The following is a 22027-nucleotide window of genomic DNA, read 5'->3' as shown; positions in this document are numbered from 1 at the left end:
ATTAAGGATATTAAGAAGACATTGGATGAGCACAAAGAAGAATTTGAAAGCATATGTAGAAAAATAGCAGAGTTTAGGGGAATGAAAGGCACAATAAATGAAATTAAAAATACACTGGAACCATATAATAGATTTGAGGAGTCAGAAGAAAGGATTGGTGAGCTTGAAGAAATGGCCTCTGAAAGCAAACATACAAAAGAACGGAGAAAAGAATGGAAAAAATTGAACAGGGAAGCGGGTTTGGCTCAACGGATAGAACGTCCGCCTACCACATGGGAGGTCCAGGGTTCAAACCCAGGGCTTCCTGACCCATGTGATGAGCTGGCCCACACACAGTGTTGATGCATGCAAGGAGTGCCATGCCATGCAGGGGTGTCCCCCACATAAGGGAGCCCCACGCACAAGGACTGCACCCCATAAGGAGAACCACCCAGCATGAAAAACACAGCCTGCCCAGGAGTCATGCTGCACACACAGAGAGTTGACGCAGCAAGATGACACAACAAAAAGAGACAGAGATTCCCCATGCTGCTGACAAGAATACAAGTGTCACAGAAGAACACACAGCGAATGGACACAGAAAGCAGACCACCGTGAGGGGTGGAGGGAAAGATAAGGGGAGAGAAATAAATAAAAAATAAATCTTTAAAAAAAATTGAACAAAGTCTCAAGTGACTAAATGACAGCAAGAGACGTGCAAAACTATGTGTCTTGGGTGTCCCAGAAGGAGAAGAGAAGGGAAAAGGGGCAGAAGGAATATTTGAAAAAATAATGGTAGAAGATTTCCCAACCCTATTGAAGGATATGGATATCCATGTCCAAAATCATGATATACTCCCATCTAAAAAAATCCAAATAGACAAATTCTGAAACACATACTAATCAGAATGTCAAATACCAAAGACAAAGAAAATTCTGCAAGCAGCAAGAGAAAGCAATGCATAACATATAAGGGATACCCAATAAGATTAAGTGCCAATTTTGCATTAGAAACCCCGGAGACAAGAAGACAGTAGTATGATTTATTTAAGATACTGCAAGATAAAAACGCCCAGCCAAGAATCTTATATCCACCAAAACTGTCTTTTACAAATGAGAGTGAGTTTAGAATATTCACAGATAATCAAAAACTGAGAAAGTTTGTAACCAAGAAGCCAGATTTGCAGAAAATACTAAAAAGTGTGCTACAGCCTGAAAAGAAAAAACAGGAAAGAGAGAGGCTGGAAGAAAGTCTAGAAATGAAGATTATATCAGTAAAAGTAAGTAAAAGTCTCAAAAGAGTGGTGAAAATAAAATATGACAGGTAAAACCAAAATATTTAGGAATAAACTTAACCAATGATGTAAAGCACTTGTATTAAAAAAAACTACAACTCATTGTTAAAAGAAATTTTAAAAAAGACCTAAATAATTGGAAGAACATTCCATGCTCACAGATTGAAAGACTAAATATCATTAAGATGTCAGTTCTACTCATATTGACATACATATTCAGCGCAATCCTGATAAAAATTCCACCAGCATTTTTTAAGTGAATGGAAAGCACAATTACCAAGTTTATTTGAAAGGATAAGGAGTCCTGAATAGCCAGAAACATCTTGAAAAGGAAAAGTAAAGTTGGAGAACTCTCACTTCTGGACTTTAAATCATATTATCTAGTTACAGTGGTAAAAACAGCATGGTACTGGCATAATGACAGGCACATAGATCAATGGAACCGAATTGATGGTTCAGAAACAGACCCTCACTTCTAGGGTCAAGAGATGTTTGACAGCCCTGTCAGACTCACCCAGCTCAGGCAGAACAGTCCAATCAACAAATGGTGCTGGGAGCACAGGATATCCATAGCCAAAAGAAGGGAAGAAGACCACTATCTCACACCTTATACAAAAATTAACTCAAAATGGAACAAAAACCTAAATATAAAAGCAAGAACCATCAAGCTTCTAGAGAATTGTAGGAAAATATCTTCAAGACCTGGTGGTAGGTGGTGGATTCTCAAAGGAAATAAGTGGAGGACTGAGATGGACCTACTGATGTTTAATGTATGTAGAAGTTTTAATTAACTCTACTATAAAAGTGTGGAAATATATAGAGTTGATGGCAACACATTATAGTGAGGAACAGCTTGTTTATAAATGGGATTGTGGCTGAAAAGGGTAGTCTAGGGATGTAAATGCCAATTGACAGAAAGCTAGAGAATCATCTAGGGACAATAACACAGTAAACCGAAGTGGATGAGAATTATGGATGATGGTACAGATTCAAGAGTGTCCTTTGTGAGCTAGAGGAGAAGTACATCACTATTGCAGGGTGGTGGGAATGTGGAGAAGCATGGGAAAAATACAACTGGAGTGACCTTTGGACTGTGGTTAACAGAAATAATGTAATGTTCATGCATTTATGCCAAAGATGTACTGTGTTGATAATGCGGGAGTATGGTAAAAGTGTGCCAAATGTACACTCTGGATCTGGTAATAATCTGATGACATTATTTCATAATCTGTAACAAATGTTCCACCATGGTGTGGTGTGTTGATAGTGGGGTGTTGTATGGGAATTCTGCATATGTGCATGATTGTTTTGTAAGTTTACAACTACTGTCATAAAAATATACGTAAAAAATAATAATAATGTAGGTTGGGGGGAAAATACACCAAATGTAAGATAAGGAGTATAGTTAGTAGTAAGATTTTGATGATATTCTTTCATAATTTGTAACAAATGTCTCATAACTGCAAGGTGTTGGTGGTGGATTGATGTATGGGACTGCTGTATGATGTTATGCTTTGTAAGTTCACAACTTTTACTCTACACTTATTGTTTATGTATGTTCATGTATAAATGATAATCATAAAAATAGGGTGGACTGGGGGGAAAATACACCAAATGTAAGATACTTTGGTTAGTAGTAATATTTTAAGGATGCTCTTTAATCATTAGTTAAAAATGTTTCACTACAATGCAAGGTATTGGTGGTAGGGTGAGGTATGAGAGCCCTGTGTGATGTTACGTATGTTTGTTTTATAAGTTCACAACTTTACTATATACTTATTGTTTATGTATGCTTGTGTATGAGTGATATACTTCAATAAATGAAAAAATGGGGACAAAAAGGAATTGCAAAGAGGGGAGAAGATACTGGTTCTATAGACATGAAGAAGAGCTGCTGGAATCACCAAGAATTTTCCTGTAATACAGTAGAGCAGCAAGTTCCTTCTTTCCTTAAAAATAAGTTATTTATGAAAAGAAAAAACATTACAAAATATCTGCAGTGAATTATTTTCAGTTGTCATTGCTTCCAAGGGTATTTGCTTAGACAGTTTGGATTTTTGTATTTTGACTGCCATAAAGCAGGACAAACACTCTTTTAAAATTTATGTAGCAAATTACTGAGTAGCTCCAAAAGTTTATCACAAGATCCACTTCACTTTAAAGTAGGAAGAACTATTGGCATGTTAGGTCCCATCACTTGCCCCAGTAGTATCTAGTTAGTACTGTTTTATTTCTAGTACCCACTGTGATTCATTGTTCCCTTTCACATCCAGGTAGAAAGATATTGCTTGAGTGTGAATTTGGACATTGGAATTTGATATTTTACGTGTTTCCTTAATATATATGTATCTATTTCTATCTTAGAGGTTGAGTGAGGGCTTTAGAGATGAAAACACTGGATTTGAAACTTGGCCCTTCCATTTACTAGCTATATAGTCTTTCTCTGCCTTGGTTTTCTTGTAAAATGAAGCTGTTGGTTGTATCTAACTCGTGGAATTAATTATCACGAGATAAGTAATATAAAACTCTTCAAATAGCATCTAACATAGTAAGTATACAGTCGATGTTAGCTATTATTATCACTTTTATTTCTAAAGTTAACCATTGTTAAACTAGTTTGACTTATTCAATAACTTGACCCTTTTTGAAACAAATATATATCAAATTTTGTTATAGCAATGTTAAAATTACAAGTCATAGATTTGACCACCTTATATCTAGAAGCAGCTTTGATAGAAAATTGTCTCCCAAGGTTTTTATTAATAGACCAAGGACTGTGAAGGTCTTAGAATTACTCAAGGAAAGCGAATTTGGCTCCACTGATAGAGCGTCTGCCTGCCACATAGGAGGTCCAGGGTTCAAACCCAGGGCCTCCTGACCCTTGTGGTGAGCTGGCCCACACACAGTGCTGATGTGTGCAAGGAGTGCCGTGCCACGCAGCAGTGTCCCCCATGTAGGGGAGCTCCACGTGCATGGAGTACACCCTGCAAGGAGAGCCACCCCACGCAAAAAAAAAGCACAGCCTTCCCAGGAGTGAGGCCACACACACGGAGAGCTGACATAGCAAGGTGACACAACAAAAGGAGACAGATTCCTGGTGCCACTGACAAGAATGCAAGCAGACACAGAAGAACACACAGCAAATGGACACAGAGAGCAAACAACTTGGTTGGGGGTGGGGGGAAGAAAATAAATAAATAAATCTTTTTTTAAAAAAAATAGAATTACTCAAAAGTCAGGTGTTCAATTTAGAGTGATAGTATCTGTGATGCTCTTATAGTTGTTAGAAATACACTCACATTAGTCTGTCCTGGAACTGAAGGGTTACTTATCCATCTCTTCTTGTTGAATATCCAGTCTACTAAAACTGCCAGTAAAAACTGTATTCAGTGCCAATTCAAATGAGAAATGGAATCTGCATCAGAGAACTGTCAGAGGATACGTTTTTGGTCAATAGAGAATGAGGTTTTAAGAGCCTGTCATTGCAGGTATCAAGGTATCACTAGTTAACAATTTCTCTGTTCTGAATGCCACTATTTGCTTTACTTTTGATATCTATACATCACTTCAGGATTGCATTTCTTAAATACCTTGTATTTCTTTATTAAGTTCCTTTTCTATGTTTAGATGTGATGCTCTTTAAAACAAACATAAAAAAAAGCCTGTTAATAACAAGTACTTTTATTGTCTTATGCTTTCTTAATATTGTTCTTATTGAAATTCTGGAATTATGAACTTCTATTAGGTTCTCTTAGTTATAAAAGAATTCTAAAACACACAGCGTCTGGTTCTGCTGATTTTTTATTTCTGTAACCAGGAGGATAAATCAGCTTCATGATGTACTAGTAATAGTTCTTTATTTTCAGTTCTATATTTTTAAAAATTATATTATAGAAAATGGAAAATGTATATAAAAACAGAACACTACAAAGAACCTCCAAGTTATTCACCTTAACTGTTATCAGTGGCCTTTTTCGTTTTATGTATATCTCTGCCCACCTCCTCCTCTCCTAGAATATCATGTCATCTGTAACTGTTTTGGTATGTTACTTCTAAAAGATGTTCTTTTTAAAAACATAAATGGTGTACCATTCTGTCTAAACATTTTAACAATTCTTCAATATCATTAAATATCTAGGAAGTTTTCCATTTTCTCTGATTGTTTCAAAAAATTCGTTAAAGAATTTATTTATTGGAATCGATATTGAAATATACTTTGCAATTGATTACATCTCTTTTTAAAATGGCTTTATTGAGGTAAAATTCATATCGAATAAATAGCATGTATTTAAAGTGTGCAGTTTTACTAGTTTTGGCATATGTATATACTTGCGAAACCATTATCACAATCAAAATAGTGAATTTATCCATTACCCCAAAAAGTTTCTTTGTGTGACTTTTTAATCTGTCCCTCCTGCTCCTTTCTCTCCAGGCAACTAATGATCTACTTCCTGTCATATTAATTTGCAATTGCTAGAATTTTTTATTAATGAAATCATAAAGTATATACTCTTTTTCTTGTTTTGTTTTGGTCTGGCTTCTTTCACTGAGGATACTTATTTTTGAGATAAGTTTATGTAATTTAATTTTTAATAAAAGCTTTGTTTAACAGTCGGCTCACACATTCCTGAAAATTGAATAATGGCATTTATGAAGTAGTATGAGCTGGCTCTAGTACACCATTGCTTGTGTAGTAGTTGAATGTGTTCCTCTGTCCCCTGTATTTCCTGTATTTCTCAAAAATTGACAGTGAGAGCCAGAAGTTTGATCAAACTCTGGTTCAATTTTTTTGTTTGTTCATTTTGAGGTACCGGGGATTGAACCCAGGACTTTGTATGTAGGAAACCAGCCCTCAACCACTGAGCCAGATCGGCACCCCTGAGTTGGTTTTTCTGTTTGTTTCGCTTGTTGTTTGTTTTTGTTTTTTTCTAGGAGGCTCCAGGAACAAAGCTCAACTGCTTGAGCCACACCCACTCCCCAGGTTCAGTTTTTTTTAGCAAGACTTTCACAGGTTATGGAAAGCCATTGTTAATTCATTAGGTTCTAAAATGATGATATTCTAATTCTGTCACTACTTCTTCATTTGTTAGCTGGAATAATTCCAGAAAGAGAAACTTCCTTGGAACTATTTTATTACATTGAGGTTCAAGTTCATTCAGAAATGTAGGATAAATACTTCTTACCCTTTATTTACCAGTTTTCAGAATTTGTTGGTTCCCTGGTATCCTTCAAAGGTGCCAGCACCTTTTTTTGTGTCATTAATGAACTCATAGGATTAAACATATTTGATGTGCTCTAATTCACTGCTCAACTCATAGGATTAAACATATTTGATGTGCTCTAATTCACTGCTCACTTTTCTGTTTATTCTTATGGGTGCCGTGCTTTAACTGACCCCCCCAAAAGGGTTAGAAGGACCCTCTTCAAGTTCATCCCTGAGTCTTTTTACTTTTTTAATTTTTTTTTTTTATTTTTTATTTTTTAAAGATTTATTTATTTATTTAATTTCCCCCCCTCCCCTGGTTGTCTGTTCTTGGTGTCTATTTGCTGCGTCTTGTTTCTTTGTCCGCTTCTGTTGTCGTCAGCGGCACGGGAAGTGTGGGCGGCGCCATTCCTGGGCAGGCTGCTCTTTCTTTTCACGCTGGGCGGCTTTCCTCACGGGCGCACTCCTTGCACGTGGGGCTCCCCCCACGCGGGGGACACCCTTGCGTGGCACGGCACTCCTTGCGCGCATCAGCACTGCGCATGGCCAGCTCCACACGGGTCAAGGAGGCCCGGGGTTTGAACCGCGGACCTCCCATATGGTAGACGGACGCCCTAACCACTGGGCCAAAGTCCGTTTCCCTTACTTTTTTTAAAGATTTATTTATCCCCTACCCCCACCCCTCCACGTTGTTGGTGCTCGTTCTCTGCTCTCTGTGTCCATTTGCTGTGTGTTCTTCTGTGTCTGCTTGTCTTTTCTTTAGGTAGCACTGGGAACCGATCCTGGGACCTTCTGGAGTGGGAGAGAGGCGCTTGATCTCTTGCATCCCCTCAACTCCCTGTCTGCTGTGTCTCTTATTGTCTCTCCCCTGTGTCTCTCTTTGTTGCATTACCTTGCTGGGCAGCTCTCCGTGCAGGCCAGCACTCTGCGCAGGCCAGCACTCCCATGAGCCAGTTTGCCTTCACCAGGAGGCCCCGGGAATCAAGCCCTGGACCTCCTGTATTGTAGATGGGCGCCCAATCACTTGAGCCACATCTGCTTCCCCCTGAGTCCTTTGATACACACTCAGTAGTCTTTGATAGCTTCCTTGCTTTCTGGTAGCACAAGTTTTAGACTTGTCAAGTATTTTTCCTACTCCAGAATTCATATTTCACACTCAGCCATTTCTTCCAGGAACCATAATAGAATATAGGATTTAGAGACTATAGTCTGGGCACTAGGGGTACTCATTGCTACTAGGTTTTTCATTGTTTCTGGGGCATTTCAGTGGCAGAGCTGGGAAATAGACATATACAAATGCATATATATATATATGTGTGTGTGTGTGTGTGTATTTTAAAATTTTATTTATTTTGAAATACTTTGAAACTTATAGGACAATTACAATAATAATACAAACCCAATTCAGAAAATTCTAATATATCCCTATCTCCCCAGATACCCAGATCCACCAGTTGTTTTTTTTTTAGGTACCGGGGGCTGGGGATTGAACCCGGAACTTTGTATGTGAGAAGCCTGTGCTCAACCACTGAGCTACATCAGCTTGGTTTTTGAAAGAGGCACCGGTAACTGAACTCGGGACCTCCCATGTGGGAAGCAGGCACTCACTGCTTGAGCCACATCCACTCCCCAGATCTACCAATTTTAACATTTTACCACATTTGCTATATCATTCCAGCTATCTATTCATTCTGTCCATCTATCTTTCTGTCGATCTATCTATTCGTCTGTTTATTTATTAATCCATTTACTGAATACTTGAGTATATGTCATATACATAATGCTCCTTAAACACTTAATACTTACATGAACATTTCCTAAGTTCAAGAATACTTATGTATCCATCTTAAGTTCAAGAAACTTGATGTTGTTATAAAAACTTAGTCTATACTCCTTTTTCGCCCCCATATGTCCCAGTAATGTCGTTTTGAGCCTTTCCTCCTCTCTTTTTTGATCCTGCCCAGGATGATGTATTACCTTTAATTATCATTGTCTCCTTAGTTGCACTTTAAAAAAAAATTGCGTGACCATATATATAACATAATCTTTCCCATCTCAACCCAAACATTCCATTCAGTGTCACATTCACTGTGTTGTGGTACCTGTGCCACCTTCCATTACTAAAACTGTCCCATCTCCTCAAACAAACCCTACACCCATTATTCATTAACTCCCCATTCTCCTTCCCCATCCCTGGCAACCTATGCTCTTAATTTCTCTCTGTGAGCATTCATATTTTCTGGTATTTTCTTTGTAGTCACCATGGGACTTATCCTTAATTGTAACAATCCTGTTTGCTTTGATTCTGGTTTCAGCTCAGTAGTATACACAAACTATGTTCTTACCCCCATCACCCCACCGTTATGTAGTTCTTGTCACAAAAAACCTTTTATACCCTATGAGTCCAAAACCATTGACTTCTCATTATGGTTTTGGTTTTTTTTTTTTGCATTTGCCTTTTAGTTACTGTAGGAAATAAAAAGTAGAGTTACAGATAAAAAATACAGTAGTTCTGGCATTTATTTTTACACCATCCTTATCCTTACCAGAGATCTTTCTTGATGTGGCTTTGATCTCTTGCTTATTGTTCTTCCTTTCAATCTGCAGAACTCTCGTTCATATCTCTTGTAGGGCTGGTCTAGAGATGACAGACTCCCTTGGCTTTTGTTTATCTGGGAATGTCTTAATCTCTCCCTTCCTTTTGGAAAACAGTTTTGTCAGATATAGAATTCTTGGTTGGCAATTTTTTGCCATCAGTACTTTCAATGTATCATCCACTGCCTTCTTGCCTACATGGTTTCTGATGTGAAATCAGCACATCATTTTATTGAGGCTTCTTTGTTCACGACATGTTGCTTCTCGGGGCTTTTAGAATTCTTTATCTTTGGCATTTGATAGCTTGATTATAATATGGCATAGGTCTGTTTGAGTTTATCCTGTTTAGAGTTTGTTGAGTATCTTGGATGTGAATAATCATGTCTTTAGTTAAATTTGGGATGTATTCTGCCATTATTTGAATATTCTTGCTGCCCCTTTCTCTTTCATAAATTGGTAAGCTTGATGGTGTCCCACAGATTCCTCAGACTGTTCACTTTTCTGCATTCTTCTCTCTGCTCCTAAGACTAGGTGGTTTCAGTTGTTTTATATTCACATTCACAGATTCTCCTGCCACTGCCATGCCAATGAATCCCTCTAGGGAATTTTAATTTTCTGATACTGGGCTCCTCAGTTCTGTTTGGTTCCTTTTCATAATTTGCATCTATCGATATTCTCTTTGTGCTCATCTATCATTTTCCTGATTTCTTTTAGTTCTTTGTCCATGTTTTCCTTTAGCTTTGAGCATATTTAGGAACATTCTTTAGAAGTCTTTGTCTTTTATGTCCTAGGTCTGGTCCTTCTCATTGATGATTTCTTTTCTTTTTTTCCAAATTCTACTCAATTTATTCATTTTTAAAAAAATATTACATTCAAAAAATATGAGGTCCCCATTCACCCCCACCGCTCCCACCCCACCACTCCCCCCACAGCAACACTCTCCTCCATCATCAAGACACATCCATTGCATCTGGTCAGTACATCTCTGGGCATCGCTGCACCCCATGGCCTGTGGTCCACACCATAGCCCTCATTGATGATTTCTTATGCTTTAATTGTCTTCTTTGCCTGGGCCATCACTTCCTGTTCCTTTGTGTGTTTTGTAGTCTTGTTAACACATGGATATTTTGATATTTTAATGTGTTATCACTGGAATTTAGACACTGAGGCATCTGTCCCTTAAGCTTGTATTAAACTAGTGTTACCCAAAGTCCCATCTTTTTTAAGATAAAATATGTTATGAGTTCATTCAGGATTTCCAATTTAGAACTACAGGACTTGTTTGCCCTTTCTCCCAAACTTAAAATCACAGTTCTCAATAGTAACACTGAATCATTTGCTACACACAAAACAGTCACAAATAACTTTGCCAACACTACCTTCAATATTATCATTACTGAAAAGGTATAGAGATGAATAATCAAATTTGTACTTTAAAGTTACTTGAAATTGTTTGAAATTGCTTGCTCGATGGTCATGCCACCACTTGATAACATTTAGGTTAATTTGATTGATAATGTTTTTCAGATATTAGAGATTGAATTTTAATGTAAATCTGTCTTAAAATTATGTAAAATGTTTACATTTTTCCCAAGTTCAGTCTGTAAGACATGGTATTTTCAACTAGTATTTCCTTCCCTGGTTTGTTTTTCAATTTTTTAAAGCTATAAAATGAATATATGTCTGCCTTCCTCCTCGTTTCTTAGGTGAATGGTAACATGCTCTACCTTCCACCTTGCTTATTTATCAGTATGTCTGGGAGGTTGCTCCATAGCAGTATATGGAGAGAATTCTCATTCTTTTCAGCTGCCTAGTAACCAGGTGTGGATGCACCAGTTTTCCCAAGTCCTCTCTTTTTTTTTTTTTTAAGATATATTTATTTATCCCGCCCCACCCCCCAGTTGTCTGCTCTCTGTGTCCATTCACTGTGTGTTCTTCTGTGACCACTTCTATCCTTATCAGCGGCACCAGGAATCTCTTTCTTTTTGTTGTGTCATCTTGTTGTGTCAGCTCTCCATGTGTGTGGAGCCATTCCTGGTCAGGTTACACTTTCTTTCGCGCTGGGCAGCACTCCTTGCGCGTGGGGCTCCCCTACACAGGGGACACCCCTGCATGGCAGGGCACTCCTTGCGCGCATCAGCACTGCACATGGGCCAGCCTCCACATAGGTCAAGGAGGCCTGGGGTTTGAACTGCTGACCTCCCATGTGGTAGGTGGATGCCCTATCCTTTGGGCCAAGTCTGCTTCCCCCAAATCCTCTCTTGATGGATATGGGTTGTTTCCAGTATTTTTCTATTACAAAGTCTTTTTTAAAAATGCCTTTTCATAGTTTTGCCAATATGTCTTTGGGATCCAATTTATTATGACAAAACATAACAGTTCATTATGAGAATTTTCAAACAGAGGAAAGTTAAAAGAATTGTACAGCAAACACCCACACCCACCAACTAAACACTATCATTTGTACCTTAACACATTCGTTTTTATCACGCATTATCCATCAGTCCATCTTACTTTTTGACACATTTCAAAGTGAATAGAAATACACTTCTCCCAGCTCAGCATACATATCATTAACTAACGTTTAATATTTGTTTACAGTTTTTTCTTCTGATGTAAAATTTACTGCGAAATGGAAAACCTTTAGTGTACACTCACTGTTTTGACAAATGCATACTCTTGTGGAACCCAAACTCCTGTCAAAATTTAGAATATTATCATAAACCTAAATGTATCTATGTTGGATGTACTTTGATTAGGTTTGTCTCCTAATTTTGCTTATATTTTCCATATTGTTAATCTATATATTTCTATAACCTTAAATTACATTAGCCCTTCGGTGGAGGTGTTATGGATTTGATTTCCTTTCCATTCCCCACATCATGTTTTGATTCAATTGTTACGAATGTCATTGCCATCCAGAGTTGAAAAGACCTTTTGAAGTTACATAGTTCAAACTCGTCATTTTATAGATAAGGAAACAGATTTGGAGAATATGACTGACCTGGCCAAGTGCACGTGGTCGAAGGGCCAGGATTCCTGACATTGTAAGAATCATTGTTCTAACTTTTGCACAATTCAGTATGCTTATTATCAACCCTTTTTTTCTTAATCCAGTTGCTTTCCAGACTCAACAGCCTGTGCGAGCATATTAACCTAGGAAAAGAACCAAGGGCAATGTCTTCACGTTTTCTGCATTTATAATTCACCTATTTAGTGTACATTTCAAACCGGATTTTGACTTTGCTCTCTTCTCAGGAAACTCAGGAAAATTGGATCCTGATCTCTTTTTTAGTGTGAGACTGTCTTTCAGTACTGCCGGAATTCAATTGCGAGCATGTATAATTGAATTCCTAGGTATTTTTGTTTTTTTAAGTGGCTTTTCTTTGAGAAATACATTCTGCCCCCTCCCCCTGATGGCTCCTTCATCTGTCTGCTCATTGTCTACTTGTGTCTGCTGTGTTTGTTGTGTCTGCTCATCTTCTTTAGGAGACACTGGGAACTGAACTTGGGGCCTTCCATGTAGGAGACAGGTGCCCAACCACTTGAGACACATCCACTCCCTGCTCTTTGCCTCAGCTCGTCTTCTTTAGGAGGCTCTGGGAACTGAACGCAGGAGCGCCCATATGGGAGGCAGGTGCCCAACTGCTTGAACCACATCCTTCCCCCTGAGTTCCTACTTTTGTTCTCATTCTTAGACCCTAAAATAGCAGCTGTGCATAGCTGCGCATTGCATTTTTGGCCTTTTTTCCCTCCCAGTTATTCTACTCTTTATTTTTCCTTTGTATTTCTCTTCTACCTTGTAAATAGTTGTCATCTTGTGCCTGCAGTCTTTCCCTGAGTTGTGTATTTGTTAAATGTGAGAGTAGAGAAAACAAACATTATTACCATAATGGCTCTGTATGCTCATGAGTTAGGCTTCTTATAAGCTAGTTGCTCACGGCTCTGCTTAGTTTTTTCTTTACACCTCTTTTCCCTCTAATCTATACACAGTTATAAGATCAGGATTTTCTTTATTGTTCTTTTTGCTGCGATAGCCAGTCATATGTCTAAAAGAGCCTAGAAAGACAGAATATCTTAGTGTTATGAAATCCTGTTATATTTTCCTAATGGAGTTTAAACTGTAAGATGTTCTTTTCTTTTTTAAACTGCTCTATTGAGATATAATTCACATACCATACAAGTACACATGTTAATTAATTACAGTTTTTTCAGGAAGTACCAGGGATTGAACCTGGGACCTGGTATGTGGGAATCTGGCACTCAGCCACTGAGCTATACCATCTCCTCTACCATCAATTTTAGAACACTGTTATTCACCCTCCAAAAAGCCTGGATCCGGTAGCAGTCAGTTCCTTTCCACCACCCCTAAAGTCGGAAATCTTGGCCTTGTAATTTCTGTCTCTATAAATTTACCTATTCTGTCATTTCCTATAAATACAGTCATACAATATATAGTACTTGTGACTGACTTCTTTCACTTAGCATGTTTTAACTATATTGTAGCGTGTGTCAGAACTTCATTTCTTTTTATTGCCAAATAATATTCTAAAGGATGAATAGACCACATTTTCTCCATCCATTCATCAGTTGATGGACATTTAGGTTGTTCCACTTTGGGCTGTTATGAACATTCATGTATAAGTTTTCATGTAGACATTATTTCTCTTTGGTATATAATTAGAAGCAGATTGCTGGGTCTTATGGTAACTCTATGTTTAACTTTTTGAGGAACTGCCAGACTATTTTCCCCAGTGGCTGCGCCATTTTGTGCAGCAGTGTATGAGGGTCCCAGTTTCTCCGAATTCCCTTCCTGACCCCTGTTGTATCAATTTTTTTTTTAACAAATCAGTTTTATTGATAGATATTAATAAAGCATACATCCATCCGAAGTATATAATCAGTGGTATTTGGTATAATCACATAATTTTGCATTCATCACTTCAATCATTTTTAGAGCATTTTCATTATGCCAATAATAATAAACAATAAACAAACAAAACATCACCTCTTAATCTCTCTATGCTTCCCATATCATACCTAACTGCTATTCTGTTTTCTTTCTAGTATATTTGTATTTATATTTTATAAAAAGTCTTATATATGCAATATCATCCATAGTCATAATTTACATGAAGTTTCACTGTTATATAGTCCCATGTTACATTTTTTAGCTTTCCTTCTAGTAATATTCACGACCTTAAGATTTACCCTTTCAATCACTGTCATACTCATATAACTCTGCAAATTACAAATGCTATGATATGCTTTCACCGGTTCTATTTCTTTCCAAACATTTAAAACAACCTTTTTACCAGTTTTGTGTAAATTAACCCTCAGCCTTCCATTCTCTACCCTCATTCTCTCTATATATTGACCTATATTCTGATTATTAAATCCATTAGTTTACATAATATATTTAATTCGTAATAGCCCAGTCATACAGTATTTGTCCTTTTACATCTAGCTTGCTTCACTCAACATAATATCCTCCAGGTTCATCCATGTTGTCATATGCATCACGACTTCATTTCTTCTTAAAGCTGCATAATATTCCATCATGCGTATACATCACGGTTTGTTTATTCATTCATTATTGGTGGACACCTGGGTTGTTTCCAACTTTTGGCAAACATGAATAACACATTTTTAGTCTTTGGTTATAGCCATCCCAGTGGCTATGAAGTGGTATAACTGTGGGGTTTTTTCCCAGCTCTCTCCATACATTCTTTTATTTTTCAATTTTATTGAAATATGTTCATAAACCATACAATTCATCTAAAGTGTACAATAAGTGGCATTTGGAATAATCACAGAGTTGTACATTCATCACTGCAATCAACATTGGAACATTTTCATTACTCCAAAAAAAGGAGGGAAAAAAAAACAACAATAAAAAACAAACACCAAAAAATCCTACCCCTTAGTAGTCACCTTCCAATCTCTGTCCTTCTCCTGCCATACATGACTGCAAATCTACTTCTGTCCCTGTAATTTATTTGTATTACATTTTGCAAGATGGAGTCAAACAATATGTAGTAATTCTGCCTAGTTTCTTTTTTTTTAACCTCTCCTCCTCCCCTGCCTGCTGGGGGTTTTTTGTGTCTGTGTCCATTCGCTGTGTGATATTCTGTATTTCTTTCTTTTTGTCTTCTCATCTTTCTCCTCTAGGATTCACTGGGATTTGATCCTGGGGACTTCTGATGTGAAGAGAGGTTCCCTTTCTATTGCGCCACCTCAGTTCCTGGTCTCTGCTGCACTTCAATTTGACTCTCCCCTTCGTCTCTCTTGTGTTGCATCATCATCTTGCTGCGTGGGCACTGGCTCAGCATGTGGGCACTGGCTCACCATGTGGGCACTTGAGCAGGCATTCAGTTCACCACACGGGCACTGGCTCGCCATGCAGGCACTGGCTTGCTGTGCAGGCACGCTTTCTCTTCTTTTTTACCAGGAGGCCCCAGGGATTGAATCTGGGTCCTCCCATATGGTAGACAGAGGCCCTATCGCTTGAGCCACATCCGCTTTCCTCTAGTTTCTTTCACTTAGCATGCTTCCTTTTTTTAAATCATTGATGGAAGATTAATATATTACTATATACTATTGTCCATGTTTGCTTTGGTGGTGTTTTTGCCCAAATATCACCCTGGTATTAACCCTTTATAACATAAACATACGTTTGTTCTGTTTCAGAGAAAAACATTCTTATATATGCACTACTAACAATACTCATTTTTCACAAGAAGGTCCTTTATGCTATACGGTCCCATGTTTCATTTTTCAGCTTTCCTTCTAGTGATATACACATCCTTAGAGTTTCCCTTTCAACCACTGTCATACCCATATGTTAGCGCTACTAATTATAAGGCCAATGATGTGCTTTCACCATTTCTATTCATTTCCAAACATTTCTAAACAACCTTTTTACCAATTCTGCACAGATTAAGCCTCAGCTTTCCGTTCTCTAACCACATTCTATTCTCTAGCTATTAACTCCACAAGTTTGCTCATTATATTTAGTTCATAATAGTGAAATCATATTTATCTTTTTGTGTCTGGCTTGCTTCACTCAACATAATGTCCTTCAGGTTCATCCATGTTATCATATGCTTCACATCTTTAATTTCTTCTTACAGCCAAATAATATTCCATCATGTGTATACACCATAGTTTGTTTATCCATTTGTCAGTTGATGAACATTGGGTTGTTTCCATCTTTTGGCAAATGTGAATAATGTCACTGTGAATATCCCTGTGAAGATGTCTGTTCATGTCCCTGCTCTGAGACAATGACTAAGCATTCTTATCTCTCCACATCCTCTCCAGCACTTGTAGATTTGTTCTGTTTTGTTTTTAAATTAAGGTGTGAAATGGCATCTCATTGTAGTTTTAATCTGCATATCTCTAATAGCCAGTGATGTTGAACATTTTTTTAAGTGTGTAGGTTTTTTGTTTTTTTTTCCATTTGTATTTCTTCTTTAGAAAAATGTACATTCTTGTTTTTTGCCCATTATTTAATTGGTTCATTTGTCTTTTTTCTGTTGAATTGTAGAATTTCTTTATTATCCCTTGTTAGATGTGTGATTTCCAAATATTTTCTCCCATTGTGCCAGCTGCCTTTTTACTCTCTTTACAAGGTCCTTCAAGGTACAGAAGTCTTTGAGGAGGTCCCATTAATGTATTTTCCCTTTTGTTGCTTATGCTTAGGGTGTAAGGTTTAAGAGACCTCCACCTTCTACAAGATGTTGAAGATGTTTTCATACATTATCTTCTAGGATTTTTATGGTCCTGGCCTTATGCGTAGGTCTTTGATCCATTATGAGTTGATTCTTATATAGGGAGTGAGATAGGGGGTCCACTTTCTTTTTTTTTATTATGGTCTTTGTGATTTTGATTTGCATTTACTTATGGCTAATGCCATTGAACATCTTATTGGTCATTTATCTTCTTTGGAGAAATGACTATTCATATCTGTTACCCATTTTTTAGTTGGGTTGTCATTTTATTATCAAGTTGTAAGAGTTCTTTATAAACTCTAGATACAAGTCCCTTATCAGACATATTATTTGCAAATATTTTCTGTCATCCTGTGGGTTGTCTTTTTACTTTATTCATGTGTCCTTGGAAGCACAAAAGTTTTAATTTCCAAGTGTGCTTTATGTATTTTTTTCTCTTGGTGCTTCTGCTTTTGTACCTAAGATATGACTTCCAAATCCAAGATCACAAAGATTTAGTCTATGTTTTCTTCTAAGAGCTTTTTGCTTTTAGCTCTTAAATATGTGCTATGAGGTCGGGGTCCAACTCCATTCTCTTGCATGTTGTGGATATCCAGTTTCTCAGCACCATTGGTTGAAAAGATTATTCTTTCTCCTTTTGAATTGTCTTTGGCACCTTGGTAGAAGAGCAATTGACTGTAAATGTGATGGTTTATTCCTATACTCTCAATTCTGTTGACTTACATCTCTCTCCTGTTTTATTTTTAAAGCATAAATTTTAAAGGAATATTGACAGTTACACATTTTGACCCACAGTTTTTTAACTTCTGTTCATGATTTCCTTCCTATATTTTGTTTCCATAACTTTCCCTGTGTTGTTTTACAATGATTTCATTTTGTGTGTAATGCCATCTGGGAAGGAGTAGCTGGTGGTAGAGTGCAAGGCTAATGTAGTTGAAATGGTGGTGTTCCCATTTTCCCAATATTGCCTTGAGCACAAACGTTAATGAACATAGTTGGCAATGATGGCATAAAATGATGAAAATAAAGTAAGGTAGTTTATGGCTCAAAGATTTTCTTATTAAGACTTGAGATGCAATAAAGTGAAAATATGTTAAATTCATGGTTATCATTTTTTCTTTGAGAAACTAGGTGTTTCTGAACCATTAAAAAATGGTTATGATTGTACATCTTTACAGAGTTCCTGAGTTGGAGGTAGAAGAAGAAACTCAAGTTCAAGAGATGACTTTAGACGAGTGGAAGAATCTTCAAGAACAAACCAGACCAAAGCCTGAGTTTAACATCCGGAAACCTGAATCCGCTGTTCCTTCCAAAGCAGTGGTGATTCACAAGTCAAAATATAGAGATGATGTAAGCATTACATTTTGTATCTAGAGGTGATCTTTCCTTTTACCTTATTGGAAAAAAATAGGGAACGTCCCATTTCTGTTTTGGAGGTGGAATATTAGCATTTGTCATTCTAGCTTCTATTTGAGTAGAAGGAGATCATGGATGCCTAATTTTTCTGTATCTTTATTGTTCATTAAAAGAAAGATTTGAGGAAGCAGATGTGACTCAAGCAATTGAGCACCCACCTCCCAAATGGGAGTTCCCGAGTTTGGTTCCTGGTGCCTCCTGAAAAAACAAAACTAACAACAAGCAAAACAAATGAAAAAAGCAACTCAGGGAAGCCGATGTGCCTCATTGGTTGAGCACCAGCTTCCCACAATCAAGATCACGAGTTCATTCCCTCTTCCCTGGTACCTCAAAAAAAAAAAGAGAGAAAGATTTGAAACTTGAGCTATTGACACTTAAGGAGAAAGCACTTATGGTGACAGTGCATTTTCTCCTCACCCCGGAACTGTGCTGAGACTACATTAATTCTGTATGTTAATTGTATTTCATTTTTATCTCTTAAATGAGAGGTTACAGAATGTTTCCTGTATGATGCCATTTCCAAGTATAACTACTCTGCATTTTCATGATTAGATTTCCTTCCGTTCTCATTCTTTAATAAGAGCATTCAATATGGAATTGGGAGGAGTCGATCATTTTCAGGTGTGGTTGGGATATTATGCTGTGTGAAGCCATTTGCATTTTAATTCAGCAGCTCTGCTGCCACTGCCTAACTGCAGGGAACTACAGAACAAAAGTCGGTGAAGAGTGTGATGGCATGATCGGGCACTGTTTGGTTAGATCTGGTCACGGATTGTGAGCACCATATTTTTCTGGTTTGCTTTCAGCTTTTTATTGAACATCTCAGCTTTGAAGGGAGATGTTTCCAGGGAAATACCTGCAGGCATATATTGAAAAGGATAACCATAGATTCATTTAGTCACCTTCTGTTTAAGTTACTTAAGCTTATGCATCAATGAAACATTCTCATTTTAGAATTTGGAATTTCCATTATTCAGTCACAGATACTTATCTTGATACAAGTCACTGTGTAGATCGCTGCTGGTGGTAAGCAAACTCCTCCTGGCTGCTGCGTAGTTTGAAACTCAGGAATTTTATACTATGTAAATGTGCCTATATTCCCATTTTTGCTTTGGTCATGTTTTTTGAATACTTTAGCAGGTTATTTATGACACAGAATTCCACCCACCACCCCATTTTGGTCATTCAGAGCTTACTAAGTTTCTTCCTTGTTGTGTTTGTTTGTTTCTTAGCAAATCTGTTTTTAAAAACTAGTAAGTTTTGAGCTGCTCCACTAGTTATAGGAGGCCAGAGCCTTACTCTCTTGGAATTCTCAGATGTTTTTCTAGGTCCATTACCTAGCTGAATTGGTTCTTTTGTGATCCACTTATTTGTTCTCTTTTATTTTGGGGCATTATAAATAAAGGTTTGCCTAAAACAAATGTACTGTCAGGATGTGAAATGTACAGCTGACATGTTTGGTAAAAATAGAAGCCACTCTTCCTTAATCCACACCAGATCCATCCTCTGGCTCTGGAGTTCTACCGGAATATTTGAAGCAACTGGGTTAGCTGAGTCACCAAGCTTGGTCTCAGTAAAGCAAACATCTTTGGTCCTTGTTAATCACCAGGCATTGAAAATGTTAGCCAGAAATTGTTCTTAAAGCAACATAAGCCGAATTTGGAGACACTTGCTTGTGTTGTTCTGGGAACCCAAACAGAAAAAAAGCACTGGAATAATACCTCTTGTTTGCGTGCAGCTGCCATCTGTGAAGTCCAACGCTAGTGGCAGCCCTGTGGAGTGAGTTGGGTGGTAAAAGCATTTTGGCCGGGCCAGACAGAGCTGAGCATGGGACCTGAGCCTCTGAGCTCCCTCGTCCCCTTCCTAGTCAAGTCTCCCCTTCCTGCAGGGGAGGGTGATTGTCTCCTCCAGCCAGGCAGACTTCATCAATATCTTACCAGGAATGGCATACTGACAGCCAACTGTTTTGTTTTGTTTTTTGTACCAGGCAGTAGTTTATTATTTTGCCTCTTACTATTTGTTTTTGCTACTTTCTTTTTACCAGAGTGCCAGTGCTTTTAAATTGTACTTTTGTTTACCTTTTTAGCTTCAACTTCCCATCTACATAAAGCCCCTGCTTTTATTTTAATTTGAAGCTTTGAAAAGGGACACAGATGTTAAATGTGAAATATGTAATGCCCAAAAGGGGTTGAGGTGCTCATGGAAGTTTGATTCCATTTCTTGGACAAGTTGTAGGACTGTTCTACGTGTGGCATTTTGGAGATTCTCATTCAAGGTCATTGGCATATTTACTTTTCTCTGGGTTTATATTTTACTTAAGGGTGAGGTTTTTAATTTTATCCATTATTATGAGTTGAAACCAATCAAATTCAGATGAGATTTAATATAGTTTTCTTTTATTAAGAGATAGAACCAACTTTTACAATAAAATGTACTTTTTCAAAGACTTTTAACTCAAGCATTTTTTAAAAAGCAGTTTGATTGATTTATGCAGCTCTGGTAGCAACTCTCAGATATTCATACTCTTTTTTTGACCATTTATTTCTTTCAGTATTATTGTAAATTATGCAGTTTTTAACACTTGGTATTTGGACAGTCAGCACCCATACTGAAAGGAGTTTTTCCACCAAATTCTCTTCTAGGAAGGTGGTATTTTGCTATTTATCAAAGTAGCTTTTGTAAACAAATAAACCAGATAATAGAAAGAAATTAAAATTTTAAATGTTAGCAAAACACACATAGATTGCTATCAGTTTTGTCAAATTTTACATCTTATCATGCAAAAATGATAGAAACTTGGTCTCACTGAAAATAATTGTGTAAGTTTGAAGATGTTTAGATTAAGACTGTAATTACAAGACTACATGACTGCTAAATGTCTAGAACTCACTGATGTTAGAACTCAGAACAGCAGAGTATCTTCTTCCTTGGCCTCACTCTGCAGCCCAGAGGGCCTCCTTGCAGCCAGTGATGTCATTTAGCTGCTGTGCCCCATATCAGAATCGTTTATCACGATGGCCTGTGCCTGCCTGGTGTTGTTAAGACGGCTGTGTATATTTGTGTGTTTGATGGTGTCACTGTGTTTCAGATGGTAAAGGATGACTATGAGGATGATGCCCATGTTTTCCGGAAAGCGGCCAATGACATCACATCCCAGCTGGAGATTAATTTTGGTAACCTTTCTCGTCCCGGGCGTGGAGCCAGAGGTGGCATGCGGGGAGGTCGGGGAAGGATCAGAAGGACAGAGAACTACGGACCCAGAACCGAAGTGGTGGTAGGTGTTCGTACTTTAGTATTGGATGGTTTCCTGAAGGAAGGGCGAGGATGAGGCCTGGGCCTACACAGGCTAATTTGGGAGGATCAGCAGGTTCTGCAGCCTCATCCTTCCCATGTAGTATACGTGTCTGATGTTGGGCGTTTGAAAGGGTGGCTTCTGCATCATGCCCTTCTGTAGGGTGAGTAGCATGGCCTACAGAATCTCCTCTCAGAACTGTAGAAAAACTCACTCCTTCCCATATCGGACAAGATGCCAACTGGGGATCAAATCAGATCACCTGGCAGGCCTCTTAAAGCCATCTAACAGTGCTTTCAGGATAAAGACGGAATTCTTCCCAAGGCATCTAGGCCCTTCAAGATCAGCTCTTCCTTCTGACCTCCCCAGACTCACCTTCCCCTCACACCAGCCATATGCTCTTCTCCAAATTCTTCAGCAAGCATGCTCCTTCTTACCCCATGGGCTTTTGCAGGTGCTGGGCCTTTTCCCACCCCTTTACCTGCTCTCCTAGAACAGATCTTTCTAACTTCAC

At 38.0% G+C, this 22027-nt stretch overlaps 1 protein-coding gene across 1 annotated transcript in view; it reads left to right on the top strand.

The window, feature by feature from the left end:
- HABP4 (hyaluronan binding protein 4) overlaps window positions 1-22027 on the top strand; it is a 62101-nt gene that overhangs the window by 38472 nt on the left and 1602 nt on the right. Inside the window, exons 6-7 of the mRNA XM_004470948.5 lie at window positions 17984-18155; window positions 21310-21495. Coding sequence (XP_004471005.2) covers window positions 17984-18155; window positions 21310-21495 — 358 coding nt within the window. The remainder of the gene's footprint in view (window positions 1-17983; window positions 18156-21309; window positions 21496-22027) is intronic.

The sequence above is a fragment of the Dasypus novemcinctus genome, chromosome 8 (assembly GCF_030445035.2).
Source record: "Dasypus novemcinctus isolate mDasNov1 chromosome 8, mDasNov1.1.hap2, whole genome shotgun sequence".
Classification (NCBI taxonomy): domain Eukaryota; kingdom Metazoa; phylum Chordata; class Mammalia; order Cingulata; family Dasypodidae; genus Dasypus; species Dasypus novemcinctus.
Note: the sequence above shows the minus strand (reverse complement) of the source record. Positions and strands in the feature narration are given on the sequence as shown.